Here is a 14406-nt window from a genome sequence, read left to right as displayed (position 1 = left end):
TTAGACGCGTAGAAGCGAGGTTTGTCGGAATGAATGGTTTCGGTACTTTGCGCTATCGACTCCTTCCTAGTTTCTGGGCATTTACCTGTTTACGCGCACAGCCGGCGAGGGTGTTTTGTGATTAGTTAAGTATCGTTGGGGAGGCGCAGTTGAAGTGAGCAATAAAGTTACTGAAGCAGTATATTAACTGAGCTTGACGCCTTTGCTGTTGAAGTTGTGTCCCTAGGTGTTATATGATCCCTTATATATAATTGCAGGGCCGCCACAAATTTTGCTCAAGCAATTTACCAACCTTCCTCCTTTTTTTCTTGCCGGAAACTCATGGCAATTTTCGCTAGTGATCGCCGAATTTTTCTTTTCTTTGTTTCGATACTTTTGTATCGCAACTTTCGCCCCATCCCCAGTCACTAGGTGTGTTCGCACGAAAACGCTCCCAAGTGGACCGTAACCGTAGACCATAACAACAGACCGTAACATCATTTACCCATTCTACGGCGTAATTTTGCCAAATATAGCCCTCTTCGCAATTGGTGCTCGCGCTATAACGAACTGTACAACTGCATTAGGTTTGAGTATTCGATTGCTGCTATCCGTAAGGAAATACTCTCACGTCTGGCATGATATTTTTAAAGATTTTTAAATAAGATGTCAATTTCATTTCAATATTAATTTTAAATAATCTTTATTTTTGATTTGATTTATGTATTAATTAAAATTTAACTTAATTAATTTGATTATTTATTATTTAAGTTTTTACTTTAAATTTTGTTTTTTACGCTTATGTTTTCTTTCCTTGTTATATGTATTGTATCTTATATTCAGTAGTCGACCGCTTTGTGTCTGTGTTGACTTTAACAAACAAATAAATAAATAAAAAGCATTTAGTGTAGTTGAAGTGAGAAAACTGTGCGAAACAAGACATTTACAATTCGCATTGAATTCGAGAAGTGTTCATACTATCGTTCCAATCGTCTGGAGATATGAACCACCGATTTTAAAGCGAAGCCAATTCCTGTTTTCAAAGCAATATTAAAAACTGTTTATACATGTGTTTTGTTTTGTTCATCTATATGATGTACCCCCTTAAAACAGTTTTTTAAGTCTTTACAACTCTGCTTTTACCTAAACAAAACAATATATATTTTTATACGAGTCATGTGGATCGAAATCTACAAATTTGAAAAAGTATGCAGTGTCACTTTTAAGAATGAATATGGGACAATGCTCGCAAGTAAGCCCGTGTCACTGCCAAAATAAAGACAGTAATGACCAAATACACTACAGTCGACGAAGCGGAATCGCTTGCAGGAGAGTAATCGAGCGCAGCGCCGAAAACATCGGCAAAGCAGACTTACAAAGAAATGGTCAAGTTCTGGCAGCTTATTGAAGGATGATTATGTCAGATTAGTCGACGAGCACCTCAATAACGTCATTCCTCGCCTTAAACTGCGGTATGCATTGACTGAAGGGCGATAAGGTGACGCTTTATCAAGGGAGTTTTTCGAGTGATTTTTTGCTTTTCCGACCCAATTATCAACCTCACCTACTCAAATTATTTGGAATGAATTATCACCGAATGAAAAGGTTCATTCCCGAACGACGAAAGAGATGATACGGGTGGACATCATAACATGTCGACTACTTAGTGGAATAGCACCCTATAGATACCGTTTCGAAAACACCCTATCTCAGAGCCTATTTTAGAATTCAGTGAAAGTTTTGTTTCGAAAACGCCCTATCTGAGCTCAAACTCAATATATCTTCACGTCAGGGATGTTTGTGAAAGAAACCTCTTCAACTGAACTCCGGCATTTTTGAAAAAAAAAAAAAACAAAATCCTGAGAAAGAGTTTTTGAAACGGTAGCCGGGATAGGGTGATATTCCACTCTGCCATAAACATAATTATTAAGGCTTCAACGCGAGGAACTCGAGAGTACGTTCTTTTTTTTAATGTTTGTATGTTATCTTAACCGCCTTTATGTCGGCAGCGGAGCCTACGCTGTGTAACATGACGCTTATGATGCCGACATGCTTAGCCACGTCTTAGCTCGGATTTTAATAAACTCTTTGACCGCCTCAAAGTAAAAAAACGGTTAGACATTTCAATGTTACCGCTATCTTTTCGCGCTATCAAAGCGAAGTGACGCGATCAAAGTATTAATGTTTACCTGTTTAAGCACAGCACGCTGTTTGAAAATATTAGGAGGTATTTAAATAAACAATTCAATCGCGCTGCTTTGCTTTGACAAATTGAATGCATTTATTTGCATGGGCAGCGACAAATAGAGAATCTCCAGCGGCATCTGACATGTCAAAAGTGGCCAACTTTCAACTTTTGTTGAAAAAGGCATAAGAGGAAGATTTTTACTGTTGTTTTGCTTTCAAGTGAAATTATTTTTCCCACTCGTTGGTACTTTTCTAAAAAATTTTCACAATTAAAAACCGCCTTTTAACAATTGAATAGGCGACAAAATATGTTAGCAAGTATTTTTCTTGTGAAGTGAGAATGTTTATAACAGTGTTTCGCAGGATTTTTGTATGGGAAGGGGCAAGTTGAAATAAGTTTCAACTGCTAAGTCTAAAGTTCGGTTGATATTAACAAACGAAAAATCTTGTGCGATTGTGGTGATGTTCGCTCCTGCATAAAAATTCGTGAACATGAGAAAATTCGATTTGACGTCGACATGACCACATAGCGCATAATTCCGACAAGACGCTAACGCATTAATCGTATTCGGGCGGTTATTGTATCAGCTGTTGATATTTATATTTTATTTTTATTCCGTACCACTTTTGTTTGTTGCAGTCAGCTGATTTCTAAATGCTGCCAGCCCTCCAGCATTCATCAATTTTGAGGTATTACATAAAGTCGGGATGGCGGAAATCATAATAACTAGAGCCCATAGTGATAATCAAAATAAAATAGGATTTATATTTAGTTGCAGCTTTTTTGACAGATAGCTCATAGAAAATTATCTCAAAAAGCTGTAACTAAATTAAAACCCTATTTTATTTAGACTATGACTATGCGCCTATGTATATAGTGGTAAATAGCGCATAGTCATAGTCAAAATAAAATAGGTTTTAAATTTAGTTGCATCTTCTCCACATAACTTCCTCTGAGCAATATGTCAAAAAAGCTGCAACTAAATTTAAGACCTATTTTATTTAGACTATGACTATGCGCCTGGGGTTTTATTAGATATAAAGATGTCAATTTGTAGATAGTTTTAAAGCTTGTGGTAAACTGCTATAGTCATAACGCCTTAAGTCCGGTTGTTTAGTGCGAGTTTAATGTTAAATCTTTTCAGATATCTTAGGCCGGGTTTTCCAGTGCGAGCTTAAACTCCAGTTAAAGTTGACTAGAGTTTAACCACACCATTTCGACCGCTTAAGATGAGATGAGCAGCAAAATTTTATGTTATCGAACAAAGTGACTCTAGTCCAGTTTAACTGTAGATTAAACTCGCACTGAAAATCCAGGCATTAGCCTCTTAACAATTTGATATATCTGTGTGGGACATGCTTATGTTCGGAATTAATAAGTACCTGAACTAAGTCACTGGGGCATAGTCGAAATGTATGGTGATTCTTTACTTTAGCTCACAACTGCTTAAAATGGGCCTAATGCATCAAGAAAAGTGTCCAAATACTCTTTGGACCCAGGGCCACGAATCCGAAATGGAAACTAAAAATTTTACTTCAGTCAATAGATGTCTCTAATAGAAATTGAAATTTTCTTATGGTTGTAATTGCGATCATTTTGTCATACCTATCAAACATTTGCGAAGAAAAGTGTTTTACGCGGATATAGTTTTGATCTCCAAATCGGTGTTGGACCCATCCAGGGTAACTTTTTACAGTCGCGACCGAAAGCCTTTAATCCAGAAAAGTGTTTTGAACAATAACACTGTAGATCCCACCCCCATTTTCGAAGAGATGTGGAATATTTTTTCGGTTTATTCAAAATATCTTCAGACAGAAATATAATTTTTAGTCTTCCCTTTCGGTTTCGTGGTCCTGCATCTAAAGTTTTAGCTGTTGTGAACTAAAGTAAAGAAACCAATTTAACCTTTTACGATTCCCCTCCCTTTCATCTGCTTAAAAACTGCGACTAAATTTAAACTCCTACTTAAATTTTGATTATAAATACACCCAGTGTTTTTTTTTCAATAATTGATATGGCACCACTACGAATGACCTTACCAAAGCGAAAATTGTTTCAAAACACGAAAAAGTGTTTAAAAACTAGGCGATTACTTACAGAGGTTTTTGTGAAAATTACCAAAAACTACAAGTTCCATCGCATTGAAAAATGTTAGCATAGTCCATTCGGAGTTAGTTCAACCAAGGTACCATTTAAAGTTACCAGAAAACATGGATAAATCCATGGTAAACCAATTTACATCAATTGTGGAGCAGCTACGCAACACGGAATGCAAGTAAGTTTCTGGACATATTTTTTACGCCTCCCACACTCAACTAGTTCACCTAATTATTTTGTGCATTTTTATTGTGCAGTCAAAAAGAGAAAATAGCTTGCTTCCAACACATTGCAGAGTGCATTATGTCGCCGGCGCTTGCGGGCCACATAAACTACGCGACTCACATCAACATGGCGACCACCGTCTTGCTACTATTTTGTGAAGATCTTGATCCAGTCGTACGCATGAATGCAGAAGAAAATCTCAATCGTATATTTCGTGCACTGGAGAAGACACGAGTCAGTCGCGTACTTATGGATTTGTATGGCGAAATCAAGCGCAATGGGAATTATCGGTTTGTTTATTTATTAAGAAATTATATGTTTACAAATTTCAAATTACCTTCTTACTTCTGCTTGCAGCTCGTTGCGTATTTGTTTAAACCTATTTGCTTATTATGCACCACAAATAAGAGAACGTAACATAAAATGGTATGCTGTACGTTTGTCGCCATGTTTGCAAATAATAGCCCTACGTAAAGAGACGCAGCTTTGTGAAACGTTATGCGACTTTGTTAAGAACTTTGGAACACATTTGCAAATGGGCTTAACCGATAGTGAATCATGTAAATTGTTTGAGGTATGTATGTATGTCTATAAAAAGAAAACTAATTACTTATATGGAAATTTCAGGTCTAACAAAAGTCAAAATTTAACAAAGCACCTAAGTACACCCATCCCTCTGAAATTTGCAAAGAAATTAGTCTTTATTTTTGCTGTTGATATTCTGCAACCGGTGTTACATTCAACGCCAAGTCAGTGCGGTTAATTTGCATAATATTGCCAACAACAAAACCAATATTGCACCAACGTCACTTGCTTTTTTATTTGCTGAACTAGAGCTATAGCGGCTTCTACTTGCTGCAGCCAGAGAACATTGTGTAAGGGGTTCGGGGTCAAATGTTGTTGTTGTAGCAGTGCTTCGCCCGTGGTCAAATCTGAATACGTAGTGTCAATTTTGGAGCCAGAGTGAAGTTCTATATAATTTTTGAAAATTGAACGGACTCCTTCCGAACGTAGCTCCCTGCTAAAACCTGCTTACGAAGAAGAGTTATATCTTCCGATATCCCTCTTGTTATTTATGCCGCAGATACTAGATGCCATTATTGCTTCGCCAGCATGTTCTCCCTCTACTGAATTAAATGCTATATATACTCTATTAAGCTAATTAATATAATTAAACGGAGGTGATCACAGAATTCTTTCCCCTTGAGATCACAGAGAAACTACCCCAGCGTGTTAGGGGGCTTAGAATATACCCGCGGTAAGTATGTAAGAGGTGACTAAAATACCAAATTGATTCAAGGGGTTGTGTAGCGAAACCCTCTCAAGGAGTTGCCAGCGCAATATATAGCTTCTCCAACCCAATTGTCAACCTCACCCTTGGCGAATCTTGTTTCATTAACAGCAGAAGCTCTGGCGACCCCGAACTCCTGATGGATGTAGGGGGTGAGAGGGCGGGATGGCCTAGAAGGTTTAATGTGGTCATACCAAATCGTTCGCGAGATGGTCGGGCTAGTACCTTTATGGTGCTTGGACGCGGAACGTAGCGGATCTGCATCCGGCAAAGGACCACGAACATCGATAACACTCTCCAAAGCTTTCGGGGAGTTTCCTTATCGCTACAACAACAACAACAATAACATCAACATCACAGGGGTTAGGGGATCAGAATATACCCACGGTAGATATGCCTGTCGTAAGAGGCGACTAAAATACCAGATTCAAGGGGTTGTGTAACGCAACCCTTCAGGTTGCCAGCGCAATATATAGCTTCTCCGAACCCAATTGTCAAGCTCACCTATCCGCGGTGAATCCTGTTTCACTAACAGACGAGGCTCTGGCGACCACAAGCTCCTCATGGAACTTAGGGGTGGGGAGGGGGGAATGGCCTGAAGGTTTAATGTGGCCACATAAATCGTTCCCGAGATGGTCGGACTAGCACCTTAATGGTGCTGTGGTACCGGAGCGTACCGGATCTTTATCCGGCAAAGGCCCATCACATCGATAACACTCCCTAAAGACTTCGGGGAGCAACCAGTCGCTGGACTGCATCTCCGTTAGATAGAACTTCCCTCAGTCTCGCCGTTTCGCTGGAGCATTCTATGTCGGCACAGAAATTCTTCCATAAAAACCGCTTTGATGTGTTGATCTCACGTTCATAGATGCTCAACAGATCTCTGTATTCGTCCCAGTATTCCTCGCTTTCGTCAACTTTTGCCAGCTTAAAAATCGTTTTTCCATGTCCTCTAAGATGACTCAGCTCCTTACTCCACAGTGGTGGCTTTGCTTTCCCCATGAAGCTTCTCAGAGGACAAGGTCTGTTGTACGCAGTTGTCAGCGCTTTTCTGAAATTTGTACCAGTCCGTTGCCATAGGGCTTCTAAAAGTTTTCCTCTTCTCTACCCTCGTCGATAAGGGGATTCCGAAGCTGATATATGCATGGTCTGAGAATGATGGCCTGTCAAGGACTCTCCATTCATACCCCGATATATCCTGATCAGAGCTCAATGTGACATCAAGCACATTGATTGACGTAGGACCAGCATATGTAGGCACGCTACACCTGTTGGCCACCTGTATACTACTCTGTAGTATGTAACTAAAAAGGGACTTACCTCTATCATTAACATAGTCCCTTCCCCATATGCTGTGATGCGCATTCGCATCCGCGTCTATGACAAGCCGTCCTCTGCACCTTTCTTGCTCCACCAGCCTTTTGAACTTCCGTGGTAGGGCTTTCACGTCATGGGCTATGTAGCAGGATGCCAGGATAGAGGATGATTCTTTCTTTCCCTCTATTGCGACTACAGCTAGGTCTTCGGCGCTGAAGTTAGATAGCATGCACGATTGAGTATAGGTGTTTCCTTACCATGACTGCAGCTCTAACCATGCTTTCCGTCTTTGCGCGATAAACCCTGAATCCGCGTGCGCTGAGTACAGAAAGCTTTGCTTCAGATGAGAGCCATGGCTCCTGTATCAGTGCCACATCAAACGAACCCTCCTCAAGGGCTAGGAGGAGCTCACTCGATGCCACTTTACTGTCTTGGAGGTTTATCTGTAAGACTCGCAGCGCCATTGAGCTGTTTGTCTCCCTCCAAATTATCCGCCACTGCGCTTACGCAATGGATTTTTTCCGTTGTTTTTCGAGTCTGGAGGTCCGTTTCTCCCTCGCCTGTTCGAATCATCTTTGTTAGACTCGCAGCATCATTGAGGAGTTTGTCCACTTCCAATACCTCCCTTGTCTTTTCCTACTACTTCCAGGCCCTCGTGGTCCTCTTCCACCTCTCCTGTTTTTAGCATGTTTTTGTTTTTCATCCTCATATCCTCCGATTCCTTACTAATATGGAGGATGTAGTACTGGCCCCCCTCCGCGGGTCGGTATACCTGGAGTACCTCCGATCCCTTGTTGGTATGTTCGGGTTCTGCCGCTGCATCATCTTAAGCGTGTCTTCTGCTTTCACCACTCGGGGTATCTAAATCTTGACCTTTGGTATCGTGTTTTTGAAGGTCTGGAACAACTCTTTGCAGCCACTCTAAAGTCGCGTTATTGGTGCAGGTCATCGTTTTAACCCCATTGTGCCATCCAGCTTTTTCGAAGGCTGGTAGCGTCTGTTCGGTTCATCATGCATCATTTTGACCATGTTACTGATCAGCTCCCCTTCTACGGATTTCCACCTTTCGGTTGACCTCTGCCCATTGGGGACGCTGCAATCTAGTAGTGCCACAGTCAGGGACTGCTTCGCAGCTGCGATCATCTTATTCTCGGTAAAAACCGGATTCTCAGCGTTAGCTCCCTTTAGCATCATCGAGTATGCTGGAGTCTGATTGTTATCTACTTTTAGTTTATTGACATTTGTGTCTTTGCTTCTCAAGCATTATTGCCCTTCTCTTCCTGTATTACAGCTTTTGAAGTATATGGATTTCCAGTACTTATATTTCCCTCTACGATTCGCTTTGCAGATTTTGAGGTTTGGCTCCTGTCATTCCGGCTAGTCCGCCTTCTGGTTCTTGGACTGGGGCATTTACCCTCTCCCTTTTGCCTCTTGAAAGCAGGCTTGTCAGGTTCATCCGATCGCTGCCTCTCGAAGATTTTTCCTCTTCGATGCGGTTGCAAAATTGAATCTCGTTGTTCCCGTTCTAACATTAGTTCTTTGTCCGGGCTAGTATGCCGCTCCTTTACCGAGCCCACTGACTGCACACTATCATCGCTATCCGCATCCGAGTCATCACTGATAGCGATATCCTCTTCTCCGGCTTGCGACTCCATCGCCGTTACCTTCTCATCCTTACTTTCTCTTAAACTTTTTGAGTTCATCTTGGGTCACAAGGCGGGCTCTTCCCTTGCTGTGGTAAGGCCATTATTACTTCCTCAACCGACCCGGTATCTTTCTTTCACGATGACAGCAACTAGCCGGATATCGGCACCAATCCCATGAAGAGTATGGACATGCCAGATGCACGCCATTAAATCATTAGCCTTAAAAAATTTGCCATGGTCATCATCAAAAATGAGTTGCTTTATTATTCGAAGATTTGTTTGAATTTTCATTAAAGTATGTTTTTTCGGGCGGCTCCCAAGCCCAGCGCACATCTCTCTCAGCTGGGATGAGCTTATCTTATTATGACGTTTGTACAACGAGCTACAGACAGACGCCCGCTTGCAACCGCATCTTATGGTGGTGAAACGTCGCCGACGAAGTCTCTCAGCTATATCCTTAAATACAATATTTTAAACACAGCTGAGGCATAAAGCTTTAGGATGGTTTTAAATTTCGCTAATTTGTTTACAGTATCCAACTTTAGCTCGTTTTCATAAATCACCTATTTTTAGCTCTCTATTGACATCGGCCATCGTTCTATCTGACGACATGGTAGCTGCGATTTTATTTAATACACCCAACTAATAGTCGCTAGTTTGAAATATGAGTTCACAGTTTAGATTGCCCTAAAACTGCTACTGTAAATAAAATACAACACAGATAAATACACAAAAAAAAAAAAAATAAAAACTTTTGCTGTTTCACAAACGTTACGGGTGGATATTTTTTTGTAGGCTTGAAATAATCTACTTTTTATACTCAGCTGAACAGAGCTCACAGAGTATATTAACTTTGTTCGCATAACGGTAATCCGTAACGGCATAAACTAATCGAGATAGATATAGACTTCTATATATCAAAATGATCTGGGTGAAAGAAATTCATTTAGCCATGTCCGTCCGTCTGTAAACACGATAACTTGAGTAAATTTTGAGGTATCTTGATGAAATCGGATATCGAAAATTTCGAAAAACCGTGAAAGTGCGATAATTCATTACCAAAGACGGATAAAGCGGTGCGTTGACCTTATGACGCAAAATAGAAAATTAGACAAATTTTGGACAATGGGCGTGGCACCGCCCACTTTTAAAAGAAGGTAATTTAAAAGTTTTGCAAGCTGTAATTTGGCAGTCGTTGAAGATATCATGATGAAATTTGGTAGGCACGTTACTCCTATTACTATATGTGTGCTAAATAAAAATTAGCGAAATCGGATGACGAACACGCCCACTTCTAAAAAATTTTTTTTTAAGTCAAATTTTAACAAAAAATTTAATATCTTTACAGTATAAAAGTAAATTATGTCAACATTCGACTCCAGTAATGATATGGTGCAACAAAATACAAAGATAAAGGAAAATTTAAAAATGGGCGTAACTCCGCCCTTTTTCATTTAATTCGTCTAGAATACTTTTAATGCCATAAGTCGAACAAAAATTTGCCAATCCTTGTGAAATTTGGTAGGGACATGGATTCTATGACGATAACTGTTTCTGTGAAAATGGGCGAAATCGGTTGAAGCCACGCCCAGTTTTTATACACAGTCGACCGTCTGGCCTTCCGCTCGGCCGTTAACACGATAACTTGCGCAAAAAACGATATATCTTAACTAAACTTAGTTCACGTACTTATCTGAAGTATATTTATCTTGGTATAAAATATGGCCGAAGTCCGACTATGGCCACGCCCAATTTTCCGATATCGAAAATTACGAAAAATGAAAAAAAATGCCATAATTCTGTACCAAATATGAAAAAAGAGAGAAACATGGTAATTGGATTGGTTTATTGACGCAAAATATAACTTTAGAAAAAACTTTGTAAAATGGGTGTGACACCTACCATATTAAGTAGAAGAAAATGAAAAAGTTCTGCAGGGCGAAATCAAAAGCCATTGGAATCTTGGCAGGAATACTGTTCGTGGTATGACATATATAAATAAATAAGCGGTACCCGACAGAAGATGTTCTGGGTCACCCTGGCCAACAGTTTGGTCGATATCTCGAAAACGCCTTCACATATACAACTAAGGGCTACTCCCTTTTAAACCCCTCATTAATACTTTTAATTTGATACCCATATCGTACAAAAACATTCTAGAGTCACCTCGGGTCCACCCTTATTGCGATATCTCTAAAAGGCGTCCACCTTTAGAACTAAGGCCCACTACGTTTTAAATAATCATTGACACCTTTCATTTGATACACATGTCATACAAATACATTCCAGGGTTACCCTAGGTTCATTTTGTTAAATGGTGATTTTCCCTTATTTTGTCTACAAAGCTCTCAGCTGAGTATGTAATGTTCGGTTACACCCGAACTTAGCAGTCCTTACTTGTTATATCTGATTGCATATGACTTTTCAGTTTTGTATACCCAGTTGTGCATGGAGGAGCCATACAAGGCGGCAGCAGGGAGACATATACATACATACTAGCATAAATAAAAATTCCATCTAATTTGTTTTTGTGAAACTCTTACTGCCTGGCCAGTTGAAGTGTCAAATCATATTAAAAAGTAGCTATCAGCTGATACAGCCGTCACCTGTTAAGTTCCGTCATGCGGTAGTGCTAGCGTACATATTAACTGTAAGGCCCACTTGCAGAACGTCAAGTTTAATTTTAAATTCAGAATTAAGGGCCGTTTAAACTTGAGGTATCCATATAAAACAGATAATCCGACCAACCTTATGGAAATCAATGTAATTGGTCAATGGTGCCATAACATAACGCCAACCTATTGGTTTTTGGTTTTTCGCCATATCCATAACCTAAAAATATTTAAGTTGGAGAATTTATTAACTTTTTGTACATTTTATTTATTGTTTTGGATACGTTTTGACTAAGAGACTTATTTTTTGTGGTATATGTTTGTAATTTTTTGCGTGAAAATGTCACGATTTTTAGGTTAAGGCACCAATAACTGATGCCAATTGCTATGTATAAGTAAAAATATGGTTATGACTATGGCGTTATGACTATGTCAACTGTGCCAGACCCTTTAACCTGGCACGAAGTGTTAACTCGTATATCCTTAAACAATATTTTAAAATAACTATGAGCTGAAAAAATAACTTGCCGCTCAGCAAGTGAGATGTTAACCAAACAGTTCCTGCTGAATAACCGGAAACCTGGGCATCCCAACAGGAATCTGATTGATGAGCCAACACGGCTCAGGGGCTTAAGAAGTCATCTCCGTACGCATTATGAGGAAATACGGCACATGGCACATGAGAACTCAGCCGTATGAAGCTAAAAAACACATGCAGGTCCTCAGTGAACTCCAAAAACAGGCATCGCACCTTTATGCCGGGAATTGCCCGGTGAATCCAGTACTCAAAGAACAGTACCCAAAACTTGCGGAAGAGGAATGCACACTCCCCAGGGAAACACGGGCCACTATAGCTCAACTTCTATCTGAATACTGTAACAGGTTTATCTATTACCTATCCAGAATCAACCCCGACATACAAAATGTATGCCCCGCTTGCAATGTGTCCCCACATGACACCAACCATCTCTTTAATTGTTATGTGGAACCAACGCCTCTAACACCCCTCTTATGGTCCACCCCTGTTGAAACAGCAAGTTTCCTTGGACTCCCGTTATAGGACATTGATGACAATTTGTGATTGGTCGCATCTATTGGATGGGGCGAAGCGTTGCTACAACAACAACAACAACAACACGGCCAATTGTAACAAACGGGTGAAATCGATCAAAGTGGGCGTACATTACAGTACAGAGTAATTTTTATACTGCTGGGTGACTAGGGTCTCGAGATATAGGCCAAAACCTGGACCCGGATACCCCTAGAATGTGTGTGTAATATGGATATCAAATGAAAGCTGTTGCTGAGAGCTTTAAAGTAATTTTCATTGTGATATTCGATTTAGTCGCATCAACCTGGCAAAACTGATAAATATGCATGCGAAGCCGAAATAAAGACATGAATTAATAATACCCACATACCTATTTACATACATTCTATTCGATTTGCCTGAAATTTCGTATATAAATTTGCCTATATTAGTATTTACGATCCTTTTTTCCGGGAAGTACACCAGAGGCGGGCTGGGACTGGGATTAGGACTAGGACTGGGACTGAGACTCGGAGTGGGACTGGGACTCGGAATGGGACTGGAACAAAATACATACCACCCTCTGGGACTGGCAATAAGGGATGAAGAAGAATAGGAAAAACTTGAGAGAAGAGAAAAGAGGGATGGAGAAGGAGACTGAGAAAGAGATAGAGTGAGACGAAGATAGAGACAGATGAAGCGAAAAAGACGGAGGGAGGAGTGAATAAAAGAATTAAGAAAAAGTGAAGAGGGTGGGAGGGCAGAGTTAGACGGAAAAAGCTTATTAAAATGTATGCAGATAGACCAAATTTAGGGCAGAACAACGTCTGACGGGTATACTAGTATAATATAAGCCAGGCCTGCATACTCGCAGACTAAATGGCTTACCGTTAACTAAATACACATAATGCAATTTTTTATGTGACTGGCGGCCACCGTGGTGTGATGGTAGCGTGCTCCGCCTACCACATCGTATGCCCTGGGTTCACACCCCAGGCAAAGCAACATCAAAATTTTAGAAATAAGGTTTTTCAATTAGAAAACAATTTTTCTAAGCGGGGTCGCCCCTCGGCAGTGTTTGGCGAGCGCTCCGGTTGTATTTCTGCCATGAAAAGCTCTCATCTGCCTTGCAGATGCCGTTCGGAGTCGGCATAAAACATGTAGGTCCCGTCCGGCCAATTTGTAGGGAAAATCAAGAGGAGCCAGACGCAAATTGGAAGAGAAGCTCGGCCTTAGATCTCTTCGGAGGTTATCGCGCCTTACATTTATTTTTATTTTTAAGCAAGCCGAAATAAGTTTCAAATGCAAAGTCTGAAGCTCTTTTGATATTTGCAAACGCAACATCTTGTACGCTTGCGACGATGTTCTCTTCTGCGTCAAAACCAACATGAGACGTGACCTTTATAGTTCAACAACTTCCTGTTTCCGTTAAAAAAAATGCCAAAATTATTTACGTTAAAATTCCTATACCATGATATTTTTCCTTCACTATGGTGAAAATTGTTTGGTACTTACTTACTTACTTAATTGGCGCTTAACCGGTTAAACGGTTATGGCCGCCAAACAAGGCGCGCCAGTCGCTCCTTCTCTCTGCCAACCGGCGCCAATTGGTCACACCAAGGGAGTTTAAATCGTTTTCCACCTGGTCCTTCCAACGGAGTGGGGGCCGCCCTCTACCTCTGCTTCCATAGGCGGGTTCAGATAGAAACACTTTCTTGGCCGGAGCGTCATCTTTTCGTCATAATTCGCTGGACTATGTTGATGTCTGTGTATAGCTCGTACAGCTCATCGTTAAATCTTCTTCGGTACTCGCCAACGCGTAGAGGTCTATAAATCTTTCGAAGAACTTTTCTCTCGAACACTCCCAGAGCCGCTTCATCTGCTGTTGTTTTGTACCACTTCTTAATTTGCGAGAATATAAATTATATCCACCTCAATACTGTCAAAATTTCCTGTCTAATGCAGGGAACTTTTATACTGAATTATACAACTGGGTATATTTCCATATTGTTTCATTGCAA

General features: G+C 40.4%; 1 protein-coding gene across 1 annotated transcript in view; it reads left to right on the top strand.

Moving 5' to 3' along the window:
- The first annotated feature begins 4237 nt into the window (after positions 1-4237).
- The window catches only part of htt (huntingtin), a 395162-nt gene continuing 384993 nt past the window's right edge, over positions 4238-14406 (top strand). The window contains exons 1-3 of the mRNA XM_067768365.1: positions 4238-4442; positions 4522-4779; positions 4847-5063. Coding sequence (XP_067624466.1) covers positions 4378-4442; positions 4522-4779; positions 4847-5063 — 540 coding nt within the window. The 5' untranslated portion in view covers positions 4238-4377. The remainder of the gene's footprint in view (positions 4443-4521; positions 4780-4846; positions 5064-14406) is intronic.

This window comes from Eurosta solidaginis, chromosome 1 (genome assembly GCF_040869045.1).
Source record: "Eurosta solidaginis isolate ZX-2024a chromosome 1, ASM4086904v1, whole genome shotgun sequence".
Lineage (NCBI taxonomy): Eukaryota > Metazoa > Arthropoda > Insecta > Diptera > Tephritidae > Eurosta > Eurosta solidaginis.
The sequence above is the reverse complement of the archived record's forward strand: the minus strand, read 5'-3'. Positions and strand labels throughout refer to the sequence as shown.